We start from the raw sequence: 23010 nt of genomic DNA on the forward strand, positions 1-23010 counted from the left end.
TTAGGACAAGTCCCTGAGTGTATTGCATGGGATGTTGTCCTGGAGCCACAGCTCTGCAAGAACAATACACAGCAATTCCTCATCTCGTGCTGCTCAGCCACAGGAAATCCAACTTGTTCCAAGGCTTGTTCCAAACCTTCCAAGGCGCAAATCCATGGTCTCACGAGACTAACGGATGCCTATATAATCACGGAATAAATCACAATGACCAATTAACCTGCCTACTGGTATGTCTATGGGATGAAACTGAAGCACTCGGAGAAAATCCACACATTCCACAGGTTTTCCAGGGAACAAACACTGGAGAATTGCACCGACGGAGGGGCCAGCCACCAACCTAGCACAGACGGTATTTCCAGTGTGCCCGCTGTGCCCCTCTGTTCTTTCCCACACCGCCTTTCATGTCTCCTCCCCTGGGAAGATGAAAAGAGGGCGAGTGTCAGTCACTGCTTGGAACCGCGAGATATCCCTTGAGTATGTCTGCATCCCATCATGACAGAAGTTGTCCCTCTATGCACAGATGCGATGGAAAACTTACCTACATGGGCACTCAGCGTCAAGATAGGCAGCATTCACACAAAATCTCTAGTAGTGTCAGCATTGTTATCATTGTCCTCTGTCCTTGAAAAGGTGGATGTGGACTATCATCTTGAACCATTGTGTCCATGTAGTGAAGGTATTTAGAAGGCAGTGCCATGTAATGAAACACAGTAACATGACCCAAGCAGTGTTGGAGGATACTAATTGTTACCACATTACCACATACTCTCCTACTTGATAAATGAAGCCACTCAGCCCGTAAAGCCTGTGCCAGCTCACAGATCAACATTGTCCCCGCCGCCATTAACTTCCCTAATTAATCTATCAACCCACGTCTTGGGATGTGAGAGGAAACAGGTATAGCTGGAGGAAACCCATGTGGTCACAGTGAGAGAAAAGATTGAAGCGATTGAGGCAGGTTGTTGGAGCTGTGTTACTGTGCTGTAGGAATACTCTTTATTGTTTCTTTTCTATTTATGTCTCTTGTGGCAAGCATGCATATTTCAGAACATTGAATCGTGACTTGCTTGTTCAAAATGGCCTGTTCATAGCTTTGTTCTATTGAAAAAAATAATACACACAGTAGAAGTGGTATTACCAAATATGTGACTATTATTTCCCCAGAGGTCCTTGTGCAGCACCATGGTCCAGGAGCTACGGTTATCTCTCACGTGCCAGCGGAGAGTGAAACACAAACCTCAGGCACCAGTCATGGTAAAGACCGAGGCAGTAATCAACATGCACACGTTCAATGACCGACGGCTGCCCGGCAAAGACAACATGACCTGCAACACCGGGCTGACTCCGGTGTTCCCCTAGGAGACGTGGAAACCTGTGCTGGGAGCAGAATTGGCGCGCTCTGGCACTGGATGAGGACAGAGGCTGGAGCTTTGTTTCAGAGACAGGGCCTGTCGGACATTGAAAGTGTTTCGGAAGCGGCAAAATCACAGAGCATGAACAATGCGATATGCAATGCATGGACAAATCAAAAACACATCACAAGGCTGCAGGTAGTGTTTCTGAAACTTGAACCAGGATGAAAGGGGACCTCAAAGTCCAAATGGTAAATGTGTGGGGAATTCAGTGCTGACCTATTGGAAGGAATGGACCCAAGAATTGCAATAATGCAATTATACCTTGGTGGAAACCTCCAACTTGGCAATAACGGCATCCATTCTTTTGGGTATAGGTATTGACTCAGACAGGAGGCATCTGTGGATATTGATTTCAAATGTGCTGCACATAACATGCTCGTTCAAGGGTGCAGATAACCATTTAACTCACAGCATGGAAAGTTGCTGTCATGTCTCGGCAGCTGTTTCTCCTTTACCTGTTACCTCAGTGCTGTGCTTCCTTTTTGCCATTGAATGAGACTAACAGACAGAGCTGGAAGTGAGCGTTGCCTCCAGAAAACTGTGAGAAATGGGGAGGGAGGGGAAAACAAAAAAAAAATCACCATGGAATGGACTAAACAGATATCACAGTGACAAGCAGCGTATAAAAAAAATGTAGTTGTTTTCATATTTTGTGTCCAGATTTTTATCCAATTGTTTAATTTGTGCTTGATTAACAGAAAGAACACACGACAGTCATTTTATCAAATGAAGGTTTTGAAGGGATTTGCGGTGTGAACAAAATTTCAATTCAGTAGAAGTTACCAAAGAAGTATCTGCTTACTAGGGGTAGTCTGTGGAATATCTGTTGCTTTTTTTTTTAAAGAGTGTTTAGGCTTTATATATATAAAATCTGAACTTTTTGAGTTTCTGACTACTAAACCACAGACGGCTTCTGGCTTTATGTAGGCGTCAATATCTTGGGGCGTCCCAGTAGATGGTTGGCTGGAGATTGACCTATGGAAAGCATGCATCCTCAGGACAGGGGTGTGACTGAATAAAGCAATACCCTATGTGATACCACCCTATGTGATACCACTGAGAACAGGTCTTCTATAGTTAGGTTCTGGCTTGCCTTCTACTGGGCCACAACAGGTCAGCAAATATTCATTTAGAAGATGCTTTTTTTCCCCCCTATCTTTTTATTCTCAGTGTTAAATAGAAAAAGCTTCAGCACCCCTCATTCCAGATTTTGAAACTTTCGACATTTGTAAATGATACCACTTTGAATTCAATGTTACTAGACACACAGAGTGCACAATCATAATCTTTTCAATCTTCTTTGAAGCAAAGGAGTAAAAGAGTGGAAGACAAGCACTGAGGTAGACTGTTGAGATGGGAAGCCTTTCTAATGCTTTACGTTTGAGACAAGTTTAGTTAGTTGCCATGAGAGTTGATATTATTAAAATCTTATTCCCCTTAATGCCTGCTCTGATTTATTATTAATAATATTCATCTTTAAAGATCTCATGAACTGATACAAATTGAGTCTATTTTTATGTTTCATATTAATATTTGCTGACAGTTTTTTGGCATTTGGTTCCCCTTAACACAAGCTGTAAAACTAGGAGACTCCCAGGTATTTCCTGCTGTGTATCAGTGTTGACCCAATGTACTTTTAAAACTGCAGACAACTCTGTGAATCTTGCTATATATTGATAATTTCATGGAGTGGCCTATAATGAAGCAATTCTTTGAACTTGCTTTAGTAGTAATATTTAAGAAGGTGAACTGGACAAGTTAATGGAAGCTGAATAGTGTATGTACCATCAAATCCTGTAGTCTATGCCACGGTAACAAATCTGATGCAATGTTAAGAAATCAGGCTTCATTCACTTCTCCCAAACATAAGAAATGAAAGCCAGGAGTAGGCCAAATGGTCTCTCCTACATTCTCCATCATCCAGTAAAATTCTGGAGACACAGACACTGCAAATGCTGGATTGTGGGACATCAAAATGCTGGAGGAACACAGCAACAACTGAAGAGGGAAAGGAATTTTTGACACTTTGTTGTGATCATTCTGAAACATTGCTAATCCCTCGCTCCCTCACAGATGCTGTTCAACCCATTGAGTTTCCCCAGCAGATCTTTTGCTGGCTGAACTTTCTTCTGTACACTTTTCCACAACAACCCTCGTTCCTTTGATTGACATAATGTTTAAACGTCTGCTGATCTTAGCCATGAATCTACTCATTCCATGATTGTTTGAGGAAACCACAAAACCAAGACTCACTTTCTTGAATGCGTGTTAACTGAGGCACATTAGAGATACCACAGGCTTCCCACTGATTAGATGGGCCAAAGGGCCTGTTTCTGCGTTGCACTTTTCTATGGTTCTGGTATGCTGGTGAATTTGGGTTTGGATAGAAGGGCAAGGCAGTTCGGTGCACTGCAGTGGTTAGCTGACCATTTGTGGAACCTGTGCCTTATAGAAATAATGACAGAGAGTTCAGGCGTGTTAGAAAATGGGCAACATCCTTTGTTCATTGCATCATTCAAAATGCAACATTTAAAAAAAAATAATGATTGAAACCTAAACTGACAGGCGATTCTGGGCAGGATCATTCCAAAGCAGGTTCCCATCTTATTTTTCCTCCATCAAAAGGAGGAAAGTGGGTTTAGTTATCTTTAACTGCTATCAGGGTGCTCAGCAACACCAGTACCTGCCTGACGTTGGTCGGTGTGGAATTTGAAGACACACATTCTGGAGGGCAGCTACTTCCCCTCCACTATCAGATTTCTGAATAGACAGTGAAAAAATACATGAATATTACTTCTTTATTTCTCCTTTTGCACTGCTTAGTTAATTTAATATTTTATATATATTTCTTATTATAATTTATAGTTTTTATGTATGGCACTGTATTGCTGCTGTAAAAGAACACACACATTTCAACACATTTGTCTGTGATACTAAACCTGATTCTCATTCTGATTCTGAAGCTCCGTGAGGAAGTTGTAATTCTCTTGATCAGAACACCTTTCTGTAATTTGATTTGAAGGCCAAATTGAGCTGTAATGGGTGTGCATATCCCATTAGACTAGTGAGTAAACAATGGCTCCGTTAATTTCTAAAGCATCTCTTATACACTATGGCAGGACAGTGCACATGGAGTTGATTATTAGTATTCATTCACAGCTTGAAGGCTGTTAAAGTTGGAATGTAATACGTCTCCTGCAAGTATCTTAAATGGCTTCTCTGATTGATGTGCAGCTTGTTCAAGTTCCCCTGCCATTCTTCACATATTCTCTCTCTCATACATGTGCATGTCTATATCCACAGACTCAGGACATCCATTTAATTCCAGTAAGAAATCATTGATGGTACCAGTTGATCTTTCAGCTTATCAAATCAATCATTTGGCTGTGACAAAAACAAAATAAATCACACCTTTCTTTTTACCCCTTTCAAATTTCCTTGTTCACATTTTCTGCAAATTACATTTGAATCCTATTCATATTGATGGTGAATCACTGCAGTGATCCTAAGCTCTGTGTTCTCATTTATGGTCTCTTCTTCCTAATATAAAAGAGGGTTGCCCTTGGCAAGCAATTCTAGCAGTCTCAGAATAAGTCATATTTTCAAATGGCAGTTACAGGGAGTTAAAAAAAAAGTACCAATGTATCAAGAAAGTTGTACTGTTAACTAAAATATAAAGAAAATGCTGGTTAAAAATCTAAGACTACCTTGTTTCTGCCCAACCACTCAATCCCAGCAATTCTTCACAAGCTCTTCAGTTGCCCCAATCAAAACATCTGCATTTAAAACACAAATACTCTCTTGTACTTTAAGGTTCAAAACTTGCTGGAGATAATGCCAGACAACACTCAGAGTCCAGTAGATAGCTCCAGGAGCAAATGAACTGGAAATCTCTCAATACATTTCTCTATTTGGCGTTTGCAGATGGTATAGAAAGGAACACTAATCTGAATGGGAGATACAGCATAGGCATTTTAGACATAAATCTAATTCATGACAATTGTTCTCTACATTTAAAGATGTATGGTGTTATTTTACCTTGAGTTAGTTTTTAATGTTTCTAAATGAGTCTAACAAGAATGTGCCTTCTTAGTTTGTTGCCTGTTACGTACTGAGGAAAATGTTGCACTAACTCCAAATTGACCATTCACTCTGGATAGTCATAATCACAACCGCCATGGCCCAAACCCCAGCACTGGCATCACCCCACGTACCAACCAAACACTTACAAACTTTACAATGTTCTAATATACAAAACATAGCATGTGTATACAGCTGGCTGTTCAACCATAGCAACAAAATCATCCACAAATGTCCCATTAGCACACTCCATTTTTTCCTGCAAATGAAGAGTGTACATAGTCATTACCAACCTCAGTAATGTGCTTGGCTCCTGCAGCTTACATCTTTAAAGGCAGAATGGCTGGTATAAGGCCAGCTGTCAGAGAGACAAAGACTATGATGTGGAGGTCACTGTAGCTTATAGAAGACACTCACCTTCCACTCCTTCATCATTGCACAGTCATTTACAAACTGCAAACATTGTAAGCAAGCATGTCTAACTTGTCCTCAACCCCTTGCCAAGTCCCTTCCCCTGTACCTTTCTTCTTTCAGAGAGCCAAGGCTCCCCTCTGGTCAGCCGGTGGCAATCGAGCATCAGGACAATAATGAAGAAAGTCAATATCACACAAGCTAGCACTCCAGGTTAACACCTCAGATACTGGTACTGTAGGTGCACAAGCAGTGGTGGCTAACTCAGTAAACATATTTAAGACAAGGTTGGATAGATTTCTGCATAGAAGGGGAATTAAGGGTTTTGGGGAAGCGGCAGGTAGGTGGAGATGAGTCCATGGCCAGATCAGCCATGATCTTATTGAATGGCAGAGCAGGCTCGATGGGCCGGATGGCCGACTCCTGCTCCGATTTCTTATGTTCCTATGTAACCAGGATCAGAATCAGAATATTATCTCTGATACAGTATACGTCATGAAATTTGTTGCTTTTTTCTGGCAGCAGTACAGTTTTGAACTGTACTTTTAAAAAAAAATTGTAATAAATAGTGCACAAGAAGCATAGTGAGCTGGTGCTCGTCGGTTCACGACCCTGCACAAATCTGATAGCAGAGTGGAAGAAGCTGTTCCTAACAATTTGAATGTGAGTCTTGAAGCTCTTTTACCACCTCCCTGATGGTAATAATGAGAAGAGGTCATGTCTTCGATGGAGAGAGTCCTTAAGAAGACCATCAGAAATTGGAGTAGAATGAGGCCATTCATCTATAGAGTTTGCCCCACCATTCAGTCATGGCTGATTTATTATCCCTCTCTTGCCCATTCTTTTGTCATTTCCCCGTAACCTTTGATGACGGGTGCTGCCTTCTTGAAGCACTGCCTTTTGAAGATGTCCTCGATGGTGGGGAGGCTTATGCCCATTTTGAAGCTGGCTGAGTCTCTTGTGGTGAGGTGTGGGTAACTAGTAGTACAGGAGCCAGCACACCGAATGGTGATGGCACAAGTGAATTCAGCTGCTAAGTGTTCTCATTGAATAAGGAAGTCTGCTGGCTAGCTTCATGTCGATAATGGTCCTAAAGATAGAGGGTTAGTAGAAGTAGTTCTTTAGAATGTTAAGGGGAAAGTTACAACCGGTTTTATTGAAAGTGGTCAAGCCTCATATTTACTTGATGCTTTTTGGTATTGTTGTTGTCACTTACCAGCCACTTGCCTCCATGTTGTTGATGTCTACCGCGTGGTTTTGCTGCAAACAGATCTGTTTCCGTGCTTTCCTTTTGGGCTATTTCTGATGACAACACAACGCTACATTCATTTCCCTGAATTTACTACAAAAATGTAGGCTTCTGAAATTACTTCTCCAACTTCTACTGCTCCCTCTCTCCAGCGACAGATGGGCTGAGCCTCCATAATGTCAGCACAGTGGCTGGGAGATCCATCCAGTTCAGCCACTGCTTAAAGAATGTGACTATTACTTTATGGCATTTAATAGTTTTGGACATTACCCTCTCACACACAGTCTCTAGACAGGTATGAGGAGTTGGAGGTTGAATGGATCCCCTTTCATCAGGGGAGCAATACTCAGCTTGACTTGGCAGCCATTGCTGCCCACAGTTGTAGGGAGCTCACCGTCATTATCTGGGAGCCACTGTCACTCAGTGTGATATTCTCCTCACAGGTTATAGGGCAGTATCCTCAGGGCAATAAAGGTGCCCTCAACACAGTGGATATCTGCACCAGTGAGAACTCCATAAAGGGTATATCACATGTTAAAAATGCTTTGTGCTGTCTCCCAAAGGAGGAGTCTGCTTGAGAAGTGACCATGAGTCTGTGGTGACAGCACACAGCACAAGATGAGTGGTTGGAAAAGCAGGGAGAGAAGCGAAGGTTTTTAAGTTCAATGTGACATTCAATTTCAAGGTGATTTGGACCCTGCTGTATATATGAAGTATCTGGCATATCCCTGTGAGAACATCTCCTAAAGAACTACTCCACAGTCAAATTAATGTGAAAATGCTGCCTGTAAAGCTGTGTGGACAGTGGATCTGCAAACACAGTTGATCGTCCACTTCTCCTTCATCTGGCCCTCTGACCGCTTCCCTGCTCTTTCGTGTTATATTGAAGACTCTGATGTACCAAAGCCCCATAGCTGACTGGAACTTGTCTGTATTAACATAAAATTCTACCTTAAAATCACAACACTCTCTAATCACCTCTGAAATTCAACTCTACACAGCAATCAAGTACCAAAATTATGCACATCCAACTTCCCTCCCATCCAGTGTCCGTGGTCCTCAATGATCACTTTGGTGAAAGGGGAAGATTTCTTCCTTCTGATGGTCACTGTGTTCTCCACGTGAGGATGTGTAGCTTTAGCAGGATCACCACTGGTCTTAAGTTTGCATTACAAAAAAGTTTGCTACCATACTCTGTTCACTCCTTATTTTCCTAGTGGAGGGGCAGGTAGTGTTGAGGAAACAGGTAGGATGCAGAAGGACTTAGACAGATTTGGAGAATGGGCAAGAAAGTGGTAAATGAAACACAGTGTTGGAAAATGCAGGGTCATGCACTTTGATAGTAGAAATAAATCTGCAGACTATTTTCTAAACGGGGAGAAAGTCCAAAAATCTGAGATGCAAAGGGACTTGAGAGTCCTTATGCAGAACACCCTGAAGGTTAACTTGCAGGTTGAGTTGGTTGTGAGAGGTTTTTCAAGAGGTCTAGAATACAAGAGCAAGGATGTGATGCTGAGGCTTTATAGGGCACTGGTGAGGCTTCACCTTGAGTATTGTGAACAGTTTTGAGCCCCTCATTTTAGAAAAGATGTGCTGGCATTGGAGAGGGTCCAGAGGAGGTTCACAAGGGTGATTCCAGGAATGAAAGGGTTATCATACAAGGAACGTTTGATGGCTGTGGGTCTGTACACACTGGAATTCAGAAGGATGAGGGTGGGATCTCATTGAAACCTTTCAAATGTTGAAAGGCCTAGACAGAGTTGATGTGAAAAGAATGTTTCCCATGGTGGGAGAGTCTAGGGTAAGAGAGCACAGCCTCGGGATAGAGGGGCACCCTTCCAAAACAGATGCAGAGAAATTTCTTTAGCCAAAGGGTGGTGAATTTGTGGAATTTGTCACCACATGCAGCTGTGGAGGCTAGGTGGTTGGGTGTATTTAAGGCGAAGATTGATAGGTCCTTGAATGGACATGGCATCAAAGGTTATGGGAAGAACTGGGGTTGAAGAGGAAAAAAAGGATCAGCCGTGATTGAATGTTGGAGCAGATTTGATGGGCCAAATGGCCTAATTCTGTTACTACATCTTATGGTCTAGTTTGTGAGAATGATACACACACCACTGAGCTAATAGATAGAGTGGGCATGGAGAGGATGTTTCCTGTAGCAAGGGAGACTTGGACCAGACGGCACACCTCAGAATACGAGGATGTCCTTTTAGGACAGAGATAAGGAGCAGTATCTCCACAAGCAGCTGTGGAAGTCAACTCATTGGGTATATTTCAAGCAGAGGTTGATTGTTTTGCAATTAGTAAGGACATCAGCGGAAGAAGGCAGCAAAATATGGTTAAGTGCGATAATAGATCAGCCATGATGGAATGGTGGAGCAGACTCAATGGGCCAAATTCTGCTCTTATGGCCTTACGGTTAAATAATCAGCATTACTGGCTACATGGGTCATGCAATGGGCGTGCCTATGGTTCACATGAAAAAATGGAAGTAGGTCAGCATTTAGAACATTGAAACAACTAATAATACGAGTCTATATGATGAAAAGTAAAATATGAGAATAAATTAATATACACGCCTTCAGCATCCTTCTGCCTTTATTCAGACAATCGAATAACACATTTTCTAACATAATTTGTCTGGCTCTCAATTGAGAGCCTACAAAAAACTGCTTAAACAACACAAAAATTGGCAATTTCTACCCTGGCCATTCTTCACTAGAACCTGGACAGTGTGCTCATTGAGATCATGTGGTTCAATATTCACATCATGATGTGTGAAACGTGCTTAGTTTCTTTCAACTGGCAATTGTGCCCAGAGCAAAATCTCACCATGAATTCCAGAACATAACAAAAATCCTTTTTCTTCTCACAGAATCTGGAAGGAAGATTCTTTAGGAAAGAGAGAGTCCGCTTTTTTTTTGCACAAGTAACTTGGATGCAGAAGTTTTAAACACAACCTTACCCAGATTAAGAACTTTTGAGCACAAAAGACTCTGCAGGTGATGGAAATCAAGAGCAACACACAGGAAATGCTGGAGGAACTCAGCAGGCCAGGCAGCATCTGTGGAATGGAATAAACAGTTGACATTTTGGGCCGAGACCCATCACCAGGACCCTTCATAGATGCTGCCTGACCTTCTGAGTTTCTCCAGCATTTTGTGTGTGTTAAGAGTTTTTGATACTGGCTGTCTGAGTTGAAAGATGAGCTGTCAGTCTGGGTCCACTATTTCTATTAAAATAAATCTTTCTCTGAGATACGGTTGGTATATATTTTGAAGAATACATTCACTGAACACAATCATCTGAAAGTGAGAAGTTTCCTTTTTCAGTTGTGTCAAATAATTTATCTGTGTCACCCAAAAAAGACCTTGAATATTCCCTGAACTTGAAATCCATTTAGAATTATAATGTAATTTACAGCTATACCAATTTCAGTGAAATCAATCAAAAGACTGCAGATGTGTCAAATGATTAGATTTTGTCCCTGTAGTAACAGACAGGAAATTCTTATTGGCTTTACATGCCTGGATGAAAAGTCTGTTTGCAGTCATTGTTCAATGGGATTGGTATAGGCCAGAGTTGTACCCTGTCTACATTAAATTTAATAACTTTATCATGTGTGGGTCCCATAAATCTAGAAAAAAAGTATTAACATGCAGACACTTCATTGCTCAGTCAGTAAATACAGTTTGTTTATTTATCTGCACAAGCGAGAGAATGTGAGTAATCATGACAAAGCTAATGATTTTTTTTGTTTAGTGCAAGAAAAATAGTGCAAGACATAAAATTACTATAAATTCCAATCAAAATAGTGCAAAAGAACATTAGCAAGAAGTGTTCATGAACCATTCAGAAAAATCTAACAACGAGTGGAAGAAGCTTCATAAGATTGTGTGTTTGTCTTCCGGCTGCTGTACCTCCCCCCAAAGGGGAGACATCAGAAGAGGGGACGTTGCACATGGTGACAGTCCTTAATGTTTAACGCCCAAGTTGATGCTATCTTACATTGATTCTATTATGTTTATTATTCCATTATGGATTTGTTGAGAATGCCCACAGGTACATCAATCTCAGGGTTGTATATGGTGAGATATATGTACTTTGATAATAAATTTACTTTGAACTTTGAGGCAGCGGATTTTGCCCGTGATGGCTAAGACATTCCTTGGCAGACTACTGAGCTCACAGTTAAGGAATATATATTACTGCTTATAGTTTGGCATTTGCTATCATCAGTGCCAAATACATAACATTGTTTTACTGAAAATTTATGCTTATCAATTTGAGAGGTGGAAGTGTTAAAACCATAAGACCATAAGACATAGGAGCAGAATTAGGCCATCTGGCCCATCGAGTCTGCTCCACCATTCAATCATGGCTGATCCTTTTTTTCCCTCCTCAACCCCAGTTCTTCCCGTAACCTTTGATGCCATGTCCATTCAAGAACCTATCAATCTCCGTCTCAAATACACCCAACCACCTAGCCTCATGTGGTAACAAGTTCCACAAATGTACCACCCTTTGGTTAAAGAAATTTCTCCGCATCTCTGTTTCGAAAGTGCGCCCCTCTATCCTGAGGCTGTACCCTCTTGTCCTAGACTCTCCCACCATGGGAAACATCCTTTCCACATCTACTCTATCTAGGCCTTTCAGCATTCAAAAGGTTTCAATAAGATCCCCCCTCATCCTTCTGAATTCCAGTGAGTACAGACCCAGAGCCATCAAACGTTCCTCGTATGAGCACCCTTTCATTCCTGGAGTAATCTTTGAGACCCTGCTCTGAACCCTCTCCACTGCCAGTACATCATTTCTAAGGAGTGTAACACTTTCCATCTCAAGTACTCAATAAACTGCCAAGTAACTACAACCTCCAGTATAATTAGATGCAAAAAAGACTTCCTTCCCTCTCCTCTGACACAAAATGCCTTTTGCCCCAAACCCAGCCACGTTTCTGTGATTGTCTGCCAGTGAAATTTCTCACATTCTCACCTTAGCAAATCTGTTACTGTGTAACTGAAATGAACAAATTAAGGGAAATTTTGATCTGTCAGTTTTGAAAATTAAATTTCAGTTAAGACTCCTTAAATATCACATTGAAGATTTTTGCAATAGTTTAGAATAGTGATGTGACTTGGAAAATTCCACCAGGGAAGTTTGTGAATAGATTTCTGTATGGATTAAATGAAACAAATTCTTTAAACTTTCTTTTGCCTGACCTATGGCAGTGTGAAGAAACAAACTTAATGCTGTTGTCAAATCGGTGCGTATCTGGATTACAACTGCAGCCTGAATCATATATGTGTGGATGATCTAACATCTGACACAATCCGATTATTGAATGTCACTCAGTTATTGGATTGTGCCAAACAAAACATAAACCCTAATATGACAAACTTAATTATAAAATAGTGGTGCAACTTCTAAACTGGCTTTTATATCGCAGTCAGCATTGTTCAAGAATAACCATAAAGCAACTACAACGCTTTAAAAAGGATGATTGATTTTAAAACAGAAACATGTATCTGTCAGCCATTTGAAAAATTGCACGCTCCAGTCAAAAGAAACCAAATGTAACCACTCATTTTTCTGACACTCCATAAATACTTTTTGGTTCCTTTTCATCCATTTTATGCTTTCTGTTTATTCTGTGCTGCAAAGTGCACTTAATCTCCGAGTGCAGTAAAACAAAACACTGAATTGCTATTAAAAAGCCATGTCCTTAAAATTAGTACTTAAACTAAATGCCACATATTGTACAATTACATGCAACACTATAATTTAGATTAAGAATATTATCTACACAAAGCCATTCCCATTTACTGCAATGTAGACTTTAGATGTTAATGGTGACATCAAATCTCACTTACAATCACTCATTTCAGATTAACTTCCTACCAGTGCCCCAACAACCAGAAATCTTCTCACAAGTATTTGTTTTCAGAGAAGTATACATGTCCTCCATGGTTTTCACAATGAAGATTAAGGATTCAGAGGGTTTTTCCCTCATTACCCACCACACCAGCAAATATTAGTTTAAATTTCACCAGTCGCAAGTCATGGATAATATGGCAGTGCACAATAAATCTTTCTTTCCTTTGGCTTAATCTCACTAAGAGGAACTTCAATTGCTTTGGTGCAGCGTTTCCGTTTTGCATTCCAGCTTTCCTTGTAGCCTTTTGATTAAAGGTCATGTGGGGCAGCACAGTAGCCTCGTGGTTATCACAACGATTCACAATACAAGCAAGCCGGGTACTACTCTCACTACCGCAAACTGTTTGGAGTTTGTACGTTCTTCCCGTAACCGCATGGGCTTCCTCCGGGTGCTCCAGCTTCCTCCCAAAATCCAAAGATGTACCAGTTGGTAGGTTAATTGGTCATTGTAAATTGTCCGGCGATTAGGCTAGGGTTAAATTGGAGTTCGCTGGACGGCATGGCTATTCCGTGCGGTATCTCAATAAATAAAAAAAATACATAAAACCAATTATCATTCAAGTGTGTAGAATCTCAAACTACACCCAGAAGTCTTCAGTACTAATGAGTTAAAATTACTGAAGCAAAACTAAGATATTATTTTTCTCACTATACTAGTAATATTCAGATGGAGCTCTCAACATCCATTTGAATCAGATCAGTCCCCTTCATTTTGTGACACAGTGTACGTCAATACTAATATATAACTCCATTGCTCTTCAAGGATATACCTTAGAGTGCAGCACTTATGAGGAAAATAAATGGTAAAGACAAGGCTCTTGCCTAACTTGTTCATTACTTTCTACTTTAACTAATCTGCTAAGCGAATTTACAATCTTTCCCCTAGAAAAGAGAAAATCGGATTTCAGAAAAAAAGCTGCATATCTTACAGGGGAAAGCAAGATCTCAAGTATGTAATGAGGAGGATGAGGGAAGATTCCTTTTAATTCCATGCGATGCTCTCTAAGGATTTTAATATTTAATTTTATATGTAATGAAGTCTTAGCTCATTTATAATGAAAAGGTTGTCTCTCTCTAGATCGGGAAAAGGGATGGGAGTGGATGCACCAGAATAAATGCCAGAGCTTGTTGTTTAACCATTAATTGAAGGGTTGTCAGTTGAATTTCAGCTAGAGATCAGATGTATCGTATTGAATAATGGTTATGTTAGAGACTGATGCTGTATTGCTATTTAACATGTTTACTAACCAGGTCAATGCCACTGCTTTCACAAAGAATAGAAAAGGATATAATTTATCACATTGACATATTCCTTTCTGTGTCCAATATAGGCTTACCTGAAATAGAACACAAATCTTTGCTGGAGAGATCAGATATGTTTTACATCAATGGCTCTCTTCACAGCCATACACCAAGCTGAGTTACACTCTTATAGAGAGGCTTCCAGTGGAGATCAGGAAAATCTAGAAATCAAATATGACCGATTGATGGCACTCTTGAACATTTTCTGATTATCAGTTATAAGAGCAGAAGTCAGAGAGAAATCTCCAGCCAGCATTTTGAATAACGCATAGTGTGAAGTCAGGCAGAAGGAGGTAAGAACTCCTACAAAGCACATAACAATTACCCGGTAATTAGTTTGCAAATGTATTTAGTGAATAAAGGAAAAATACTTTTGATGTGTTAATTCTTTTGAAGTTAATGAAAGGGACCCCTAGAAAAGTACACAAGACCTATGAAATAAAAATCCTACAGCATTATTTTAATTTAAAGCTGAGCAAGAAGGCAAAGAGAATTAGGAACCAGATGATAAAAGGCAAGTTGTCAAGAATCACATCTTCACATGAAGGCAAAATATCATGAATTCAAGAGACAGAACGGATGGAGGGAAGGACTGTGAATTTGTGTTAAAATTTATGATCCTTGTTTCATTTACTGGATCTATAAAAAGTATTTTGTTTAATGAAAGTTCTTTCTGACAATCACAGCATGAGGTTTCTTTTTGTAAAATACCTTTTCGTTTTGCACATTTGCTGAACACATTTCTCTGTGACAGTCTATGTGCCAGTCAGGTTTTTTTTGTGGACATGCAGGCAAGCTGTTGTATAAGTTTTGTACAATATTTACTCCATAGTTAACTTGGGTGCAAAGTATTAGCTGCTGTTCACTATAAAAGGAGATGTGTAGGTTCCAATGTTGAAATTCACAATTTTAGTAAGTTTGCCATCTGAATCTCTAATTTTAAAAGTCTTTTTTAAAAATAAAAAAAAAATCATTTTTCTGGCAAAGTTTGTGTGCTTGTTGAACTATTTTTTAGATGGACTGTGTCTTTGTTTATACGGTAATGCAATCCTTCCAGTTTGCAGCTTGGGTCAGTCTCAGGTGAGTCTGCCTCTATCCATAATGTTCACAACCTGTTGTGTTTGCAGCATCCAGTACGAATATCTTCCCTTTGTCTATGAGAAAATACGTGTTATCCACTTATCTTCAATAGCTCTGAAAAATGTGGGAACGAAAAGAATGTCAGTTTGGCGCTGAGGATTTTCAGGCAGCTACAAGACCTGGAACCTCTTGCAATGGTTGCTCTGGGCAGAACATGTAAAAACAAATAAAAACAAAATATGCCTCTTGTTCATATTTCTTGATTTCAGTCATCAGAGCTTCTTAAATATTACTTTGTTTATTGTTTCTCTGTATGTTTCATCTCTTTTCCTCTTGGTTTCCTGGGAGTGAATTGTCATTTCTCACCTTGATTTCTTTTCCTTCAAGTTACCTTGGGATCAAAATAAGAGATTAATGGTTAATTAATACAGGTGAAGCAACTGTTGTATTGTAGAACAGTCCACCACTGATCTCAGGAATATAGAACAGTATAGCACAGAAATAGGCCCTCTGGCCAAGCATGATGCCAAATTAAAATAATCCCTACTGCCTGAATATAATCCAAATCCTTCCAATCCCTGCATTTCCATGTGCCTATCTGAAAGCTTCTCGAATCCCTCTTTTGTATTTGCTTCCAGTACCACCCCCTGGCAATTCACAAAGATTCTGAGAGATTGTGATGTACACAATTAGGGACACAGATATGTTTATGAGTACTCGTTTGATTGGTAGTTCAAAACTCAAAGTCAGTTGTTCCAAATCTTAAGTCTCAATGTTGTGTTTGAGGTGTTGACTATCAAACGAGGTATTAAACCAAGCAATGTCTATCCTTTCCAGAGAGTATTAAAAATTTTCATGCACTATTTTGAAGAGGAGCAACAACGTTGCCCCCATTATCCTGACAAGAATTTAACATTCAAAGTTCAAAGTAAATTCATTATCAAATTACATGTTTATCACAATATACAACCCTGAACTTTGTTTTATTTATTTAGTGATAGCAAAGTAGCAAAGTAGGACCTACTGGCCCTTCAATAGCCAAGCCATCTCAACAACTCCCGACAAACCCAATTAACCCTTACCTATTCACGGGACGATTTACTGAGACCAGTTAACTTACCCGGCACACCTTTGGACTGTGGGAGGAAACTGGATGACTCAGAGAAAGCCCATGCATTCTACAGGGAGAACTTACAGAGACTCCTTACAGAATAGTGCTGGAATTGAATTCCAAACTCCAGAACGCCATGAGCTGTAATAGTGCTGCGCTACCATGGCACCCTTTTTCTTGCAAGCATACAGAATAAAACCAATAGCTGTAATAGAATCAACGAAAGACCGCACCAACTGGGTATGCAACCGGTGTGCAAAAGACAGCAAACTATGCAAGTACACGAAGAAAGAAGTCAAATAAATTAGTAAATAAACAAACCAACCAACAATAAATATCAAGAACATGAGATGAAGGGTCCTTGAAAGTTGATAGGTTGTGGGAACAGTTCAGTGATGGAGGCAAGTGAAGTTACCCCTTTGTTTCAAGAGCCTCATGGCTGAGAGGTAATAGCTGTTTCTGAAACTGGTAGTGTGAATTCTGAGGCTCCAGTTCTTTCTTCCTGATGGCAGCAGAGAGAAGAGAGCGTGATCTGGGTGGTGGGGGTCCCTGATGACCAATGCTGCTTTCCTGCAACAATGCTCCATGTAGATGTGCTCAGCAGTGGGGAGAGCTTTACCTTGATGGACTGGGCCATATCCATTACTTATTGTATGATTTTCCATTCAAGGGCATTGGTGTTTCAATGTTACTAAAACTTACAGATTATTAGTTAATTGTTGTTGCTTTTGCGAGTTTGCAATATTCAAATCAGCAAAAATTACCCCAGTGACAAAACTCAAGGCATTGCTTTGAACTGTGATGCATCACAGCATTGATTTCAGGATTGAATCACAAACAACAGAAAATCTGAAGATGCTGGAAATCCGAACAACGCATACAAAATGCTGGAGGAACTCAGCAGGCCAGGCAGCGTCTATGGAAAAAAGCACAGTTCCTGCCAAAGGGTTTCGGCCCGAAACATTGACTCTGCTTTTTTCCATAGATGTTGCCTGGCCTGCTAAGTTCCTCCAGCATTTTCTGTGTGTTGTTTCAGGATTGAAGGCAGGTTTGAATTTAAATTATCTTTGAGCTACTTTTCACGTATTGCACCATGCGGATTCAAAATTCTCTTCTCAATTGCAGTAACATTTAATTCTTTTGAGATGAAAATGTCATATATAGCTGTTCTGTATTTTGAGGTTAGGTGTAAATTATGACAATGTGGCATATCATAAGCTGAAATGCAAATTGACACTTTTGTATGCTAATCATTGCAAAACAATAAAATGAAATGGAAAGCAATGATGAACCCATCCCACACAAAATATTAAAACAGATACCATCTTCCATGATGATAGTATATGATTTGCTAAAATATGTTCCCATTCCTTTGCAATAAAGATAATCACTTTTAAAAAATATTTTCACCTTACAACTGCAGCAGATCAAATGCTTTGCAGCAAAGTAATAATGCAAACTACCATTTCCAACTGTTTTTTTTCATTATGTAGCTGAATGTCAAACCCTTTTCCTAATGTAACTGTCTGAGCTCCATAGATTGCGGGCTGTTCAGAAATAGAGAGGGCACATTGCAGTGATGTGACATAGATTACTGACAACAGCAGGTAAATGTAAAGTATGATCCAATTAGTTCAAAATATGCCCTGTCTGAAATTAAACTGCATCACATGATATAATTCTTAAGTTACAAAACTCTTCACGAATGACATTACCATAACCAGGCTAGGAATCCAATATGATTACTTCCCAAGCATGTGCATTTGAAAGATGGAATTCTTTCAAGCAAATTATTGTGATATTTAACAAGAAAGGTGAACTACTGAAGCTAGATCTTCTAAGAGGAAACAACGCTGAATTTCTCAAAGAGCCTGGAGGCATTCACAGTAGAAATAGCAAACAGGTACAAAAAGTACTTAATGTCAGAATAGATAGTCCCTGCAACATGAAACAGTAACTGATTCCCCCTTTCCACATGCCCTGTCTGGTCTGCAGAGTGTTTCCAGCGTCTAATGATTTTGTTTCATATTTCCAACATCTGAGCTTTTTTGATTTGTGACAGCAGTATTAATAATGCATTTTATTACAATGTTCAATGGTTCAAATGGTCCCATGTAATATCAGAGATTATGTACGGTGTACAACCTGAAATCCTTACTCTTTGTAGACATCCACGAAACAGAAGAAAAGCCCCAAAGAATGAATATTGAAAAATGTCATGGGGGTGGAGTTAAGATGATACCAAGTGGCTGCCTCTTCGAGGTCATCTGTGGAAATGGCTTAAATTCCTCTCTTCAATGTCTCTTTTATTTTATTTTCAAGACGGTTGGCGTTCTATCAAGGTCCTGATCTGCAAGGCGCTCAAACTGCATATTTTTTTACAGTGAAAGAGTTCCCGTTCCTGCACTGTTTTCTGACATTCTCCAGGAGGGGCTTGGAAGATAGTAGCTGTGGGGGGTGGCCCCATGGACAGCCGATTCCAAGCTGCTTTTGCCAACTGAGGCTTCGCGAGGGAAGGAACACAAGATTTCACTGCAGCGGACGTATGGATGGAGTTCTCAGTAGTCGAGTGACCGCACCGTCTCCCTCTCTTTCTCTTGCTGCTGATTCTTGAGTCGGAGAATTTCGGAATAAAAAGTGACGCGACAGACCGTAATATCATAACAGCAACTGTCAGTCTCCCCTTCCACTGTGAAATGGATGATATCTCTCTGTCCCTTGATAGTGAGAGAGAGAGAGCCTGTTGCTTGTTGAACTGTCAGCTAAACGATAGATTTTGTTGACTGAAGATCATGATCTCTCTTTGGGTTCTTTGCTGTTGCTAGGTGGGTGGTGGGGACTGACTCTTTTTGCTGAAGCCGGCAGAGGGAAAGGGGAAGGTTGATGCATTGATACTGGTGCTTGTGCTAGGAGGGGAGGGGGGTTTTGGGGTTCTAACATTTTTCTTCTGTTCGTTCTTTTGGGGTTCTCTGTCGTGGATGTTTGCAAAGACAAGTATTTCAGGTTGTATACTGTATACAGTCCCTGATAATAAATGGAACCATCAAAACCCTAAACCCCACCTCCCCCTCCCATGCACAAGCAACAGCAAAGCATCAACCCTTCCCCCCACCTGCTCAGCAAACATTATCAGCCCCCAATGCCTGCCAAGCAAAACCCCCAAGAAGAGCATAATCTAAAGTACACCAAAAAACACTGTTCATTCCATTACTTTAACATGCCACTGGTTCTCTACCTCTCAGTAACAGGGGAGAGAGGGGTATCACTCCTGCCACAGTGAGAGGGAGACTAACACACCACTGTTTCGATGTTACAATCTGCAGCATCACTTGCTTGACAGCAGTGTACACAGCTGTCTTGATGTTACAGTCTTCCATGGTGCCTCAGTCAGTGACACCGGTGTAGAATTGGATCGTCCACAGGGCATGATTTCCAGGCCATGCCTGGAGATAGCGAAAACGCTCACCTGCTTGCCGAGTTCCAAGAGCGGAAATCCACCGCCATCCACTGCCGTGAAGAACCACAGTTTGAGTGCAGCTGTCGATCACCGACTCCAACGTGACACCAGCCATTTGGAAAAGGAAAGAAGAGACATTAAAAGAAAGAATTTAAACTGCAGATGAACTTGAAGTCACCCTCTGTCACCATCTTTAGCTCCTCCCCCTAAATGTAACTCAGTCTTTATTAATTTTACATGCTCTCATGTTCTCCCACCAAAACTCTATTCAAAATATTTGATCATCTATGTATAGAATTATTTTTCATACTGCCCTTCAATTACTTTTGCATCCAATTCTCTGCTGTCAGTCCTTAACTGTGATTTTATTGTAATTATGGTTTTTCCTTCCAATCCACCCTTTCTTCAGATACACATTACATTTATTTATTTTCAAATGTTGTTTAGGTGCACAAACATAGCCCAATTCTATGTTAAATCAGAATTTTGAATTAAATCTCTATGCTGCTGGGGATCCATATACCCAGTGACAATCAGGTCGATGGACATGTTAATTATTGTTAGTGGTTCTGCATCAAATGTTTCGCTTTCAACCGTTCCCATTTCAAATTACATCTAATAGGCCCCTTTAGTTTGCAAACAAATGTAATGGAAGCTTCAATAAGTGTTTTACTAAAGGTTTGACACAATTGTGCATCAACAGCAGAAAAAAATTATTTCAGGCTCAAATGGCTGGAAAGCAAACCAGCAGCAGGTATACCATGAAATAATTTAAATGAGGATGAAATTGAACAGGAAAACTTGAGTGTCATCCAGTTGGAAATGGAGTATCATGGGAATATATGGAACAGTTCCCTAATTACAGGAGTCCAATTGCAGAGCGGGTAAAATTGATGTCCTCGGCTGCTGGTGCTCTTTGTTGCTAATGGCACTTACTTTATGGACCTAGGCAATGGAAGAATAGGATTCTTATCCCAATGTTGAAGATTGATAAAGGACAAAGAGCTAGGGTAGATTTAACAACACCTTTCTGAAATTACCAATGCATGCAATCAGGGGCTGGATTGATTGAACGTCTGCTGTGATCTTTCTAATCTACGTGTTATTGTAGCAGTAAATAGATTGCCGCATTTTGGTATGGAGGGGGCCACTGCATGGAACTGGAAAAAGCTGAAGAGGTCTGCAAACTCAATCATCTCCATCGTGGGAACAAGCCATCATTACGGACTCCCATTACACAGAACATGCTCTTAGTGCTGCCATCAGAGAGGAGGTACAGGAGCTTGAAGACCCAAAGTACAGACTCATGAGCCCATGATGTTGTGCAGACCTTCTAACCTACTCTAAGATTAATCTAATGCTTCCCTCCTACATAACCCTCCAAAACCTCAGTTTTTCTAATATCAAAGAATCCAAGGTACATTTATTATCGAAGTGTGTATGCAATATACAACCCTGAGATTTGTCTTCCCACAGACAGCCATGAAACAAAGAAAACCATGGAACCCAATCAAAGAAAAACATCAACACCCCCCTCCCAATCCCCAGTATGCAAAAAGACAAATCACGCAAAGGGCAACAAGAAATAAGTAGGAAAAACACAGAATATAAAACACAGAACCAAAAGGGTCCATATTCAGTTCAGTTATTTGCAGGCCGCCCTGATACTAAGTCACCAAAAATAGCAACAGAATAAGGAGTGAGCAGGAACTACTGTCCAATCCACAGACCCAGAACTTCAATAGCAACCTCTGACAGCATTGAGGGAGGAAGAGAGACCATATATATGTAGGGGCCTTCCCTCAGGATTGGAGACCAAGATTGAGAGAGAGAGAGAGACCATCACAAGCAGTCACCTTCCTTTGACAGAAGTGCGTGAGAGACTGGTAAACAGCGCTGAACACTCGCTCGCCTTGATGTTTTCAATCTTCCTAGATGCTTTAATCAGCAAGATCAGCGAGAAACAGAGTCGATCATTGGCTCACGGCCCATCTCTGAGCTTTTTGGCCTCGAAGCCACTAGCCTTCCAGAATCTTCTTGGTGACAGTAAAGTGCCAGATCGCTCAATCATACTGAAAATACACCATCAAACTGTATATCACAGGCTCTGGTAATAAAAGCCCCTAATGTATCTGCCTCTACCACCACCTGTGGCCAGGTGTGCCATGCACCCACCGTTCTCAGTGCAAAAATCTTACTTTTGACATCTTCTGTACTTTCCTCCAAACATCTTAAAAAGATGCCCCTTTTGTATAAGCTCTTTATGCCCTGGGTAGACGTCTGTGGCTATCCACAATATCTTTGCTTCTTATCATTTGTACACCTCAACCAGGTCACCTGCCATCTTCTTTCACTCTAAAGAGAACAATCCTGGCTCATTCAAACTATCTTCATAAGACATGCCCTCTAGTCCAGGCAGCTTCATAATAAATCTTTTCTTGCACCTCTCGAAAGCTCCACATCCTTCTTATAATGTGGCGACCAGATTTGAATACAATATACCATGCATGGTCTAATCAGCGTTTTGTAGAGCTGCAACATTACCTCATGACTCAAACTCAATCCCCCAACTAATAAAGGCCAACGCACCATAGACCTTCTTAATCCTATCAAGTAGAGCAGCAACTTTGAGGAATCTATGAACATGGACCACAAGATCCCTCTGCTCCTCCACATTGCCAAGAATCCTACCATTACCCCTGTATTTTTCCTTCAAATCCAACCTCCCAAGAGGAGCCACTTCACACTTTTCTGGGTTGAACTTCATCCAGCACTTCTAAGCCCAGCTCTACACCTGGTCAAAGTCCCGTTAAAACCTACAATATGCCTCTACACTATCCACAACTCCACCAACCTTTGTCTTGTCTGAAAATTTACTAACCCACCTTTCACTTCCTCATCCAAGTCATTAAGAAAAATCACAACTAGCAGGAGTCCCAGAACAGATTCCTGCAGAACACCACTGGTC

The 23010-nt window shown here is 40.6% G+C and overlaps 1 protein-coding gene across 2 annotated transcripts in view; it reads left to right on the forward strand.

The window, feature by feature from the left end:
* The window catches only part of LOC140719685 (glutamate receptor ionotropic, kainate 3), a 554019-nt gene extending 540055 nt beyond the window's left edge, over positions 1 to 13964 (forward strand). For both annotated transcript variants that reach the window (XM_073034483.1, XM_073034485.1), the window contains one exon: positions 1165 to 13964. In XM_073034483.1, coding sequence (XP_072890584.1) covers positions 1165 to 1359 — 195 coding nt within the window. In that variant the 3' untranslated portion in view covers positions 1360 to 13964. The remainder of the gene's footprint in view (positions 1 to 1164) is intronic.
* Positions 13965 to 23010: the final 9046 nt, after the last annotated feature.

The sequence above is a fragment of the Hemitrygon akajei genome, chromosome 32 (genome assembly GCF_048418815.1).
Source record: "Hemitrygon akajei chromosome 32, sHemAka1.3, whole genome shotgun sequence".
NCBI classification, from domain to species: domain Eukaryota; kingdom Metazoa; phylum Chordata; class Chondrichthyes; order Myliobatiformes; family Dasyatidae; genus Hemitrygon; species Hemitrygon akajei.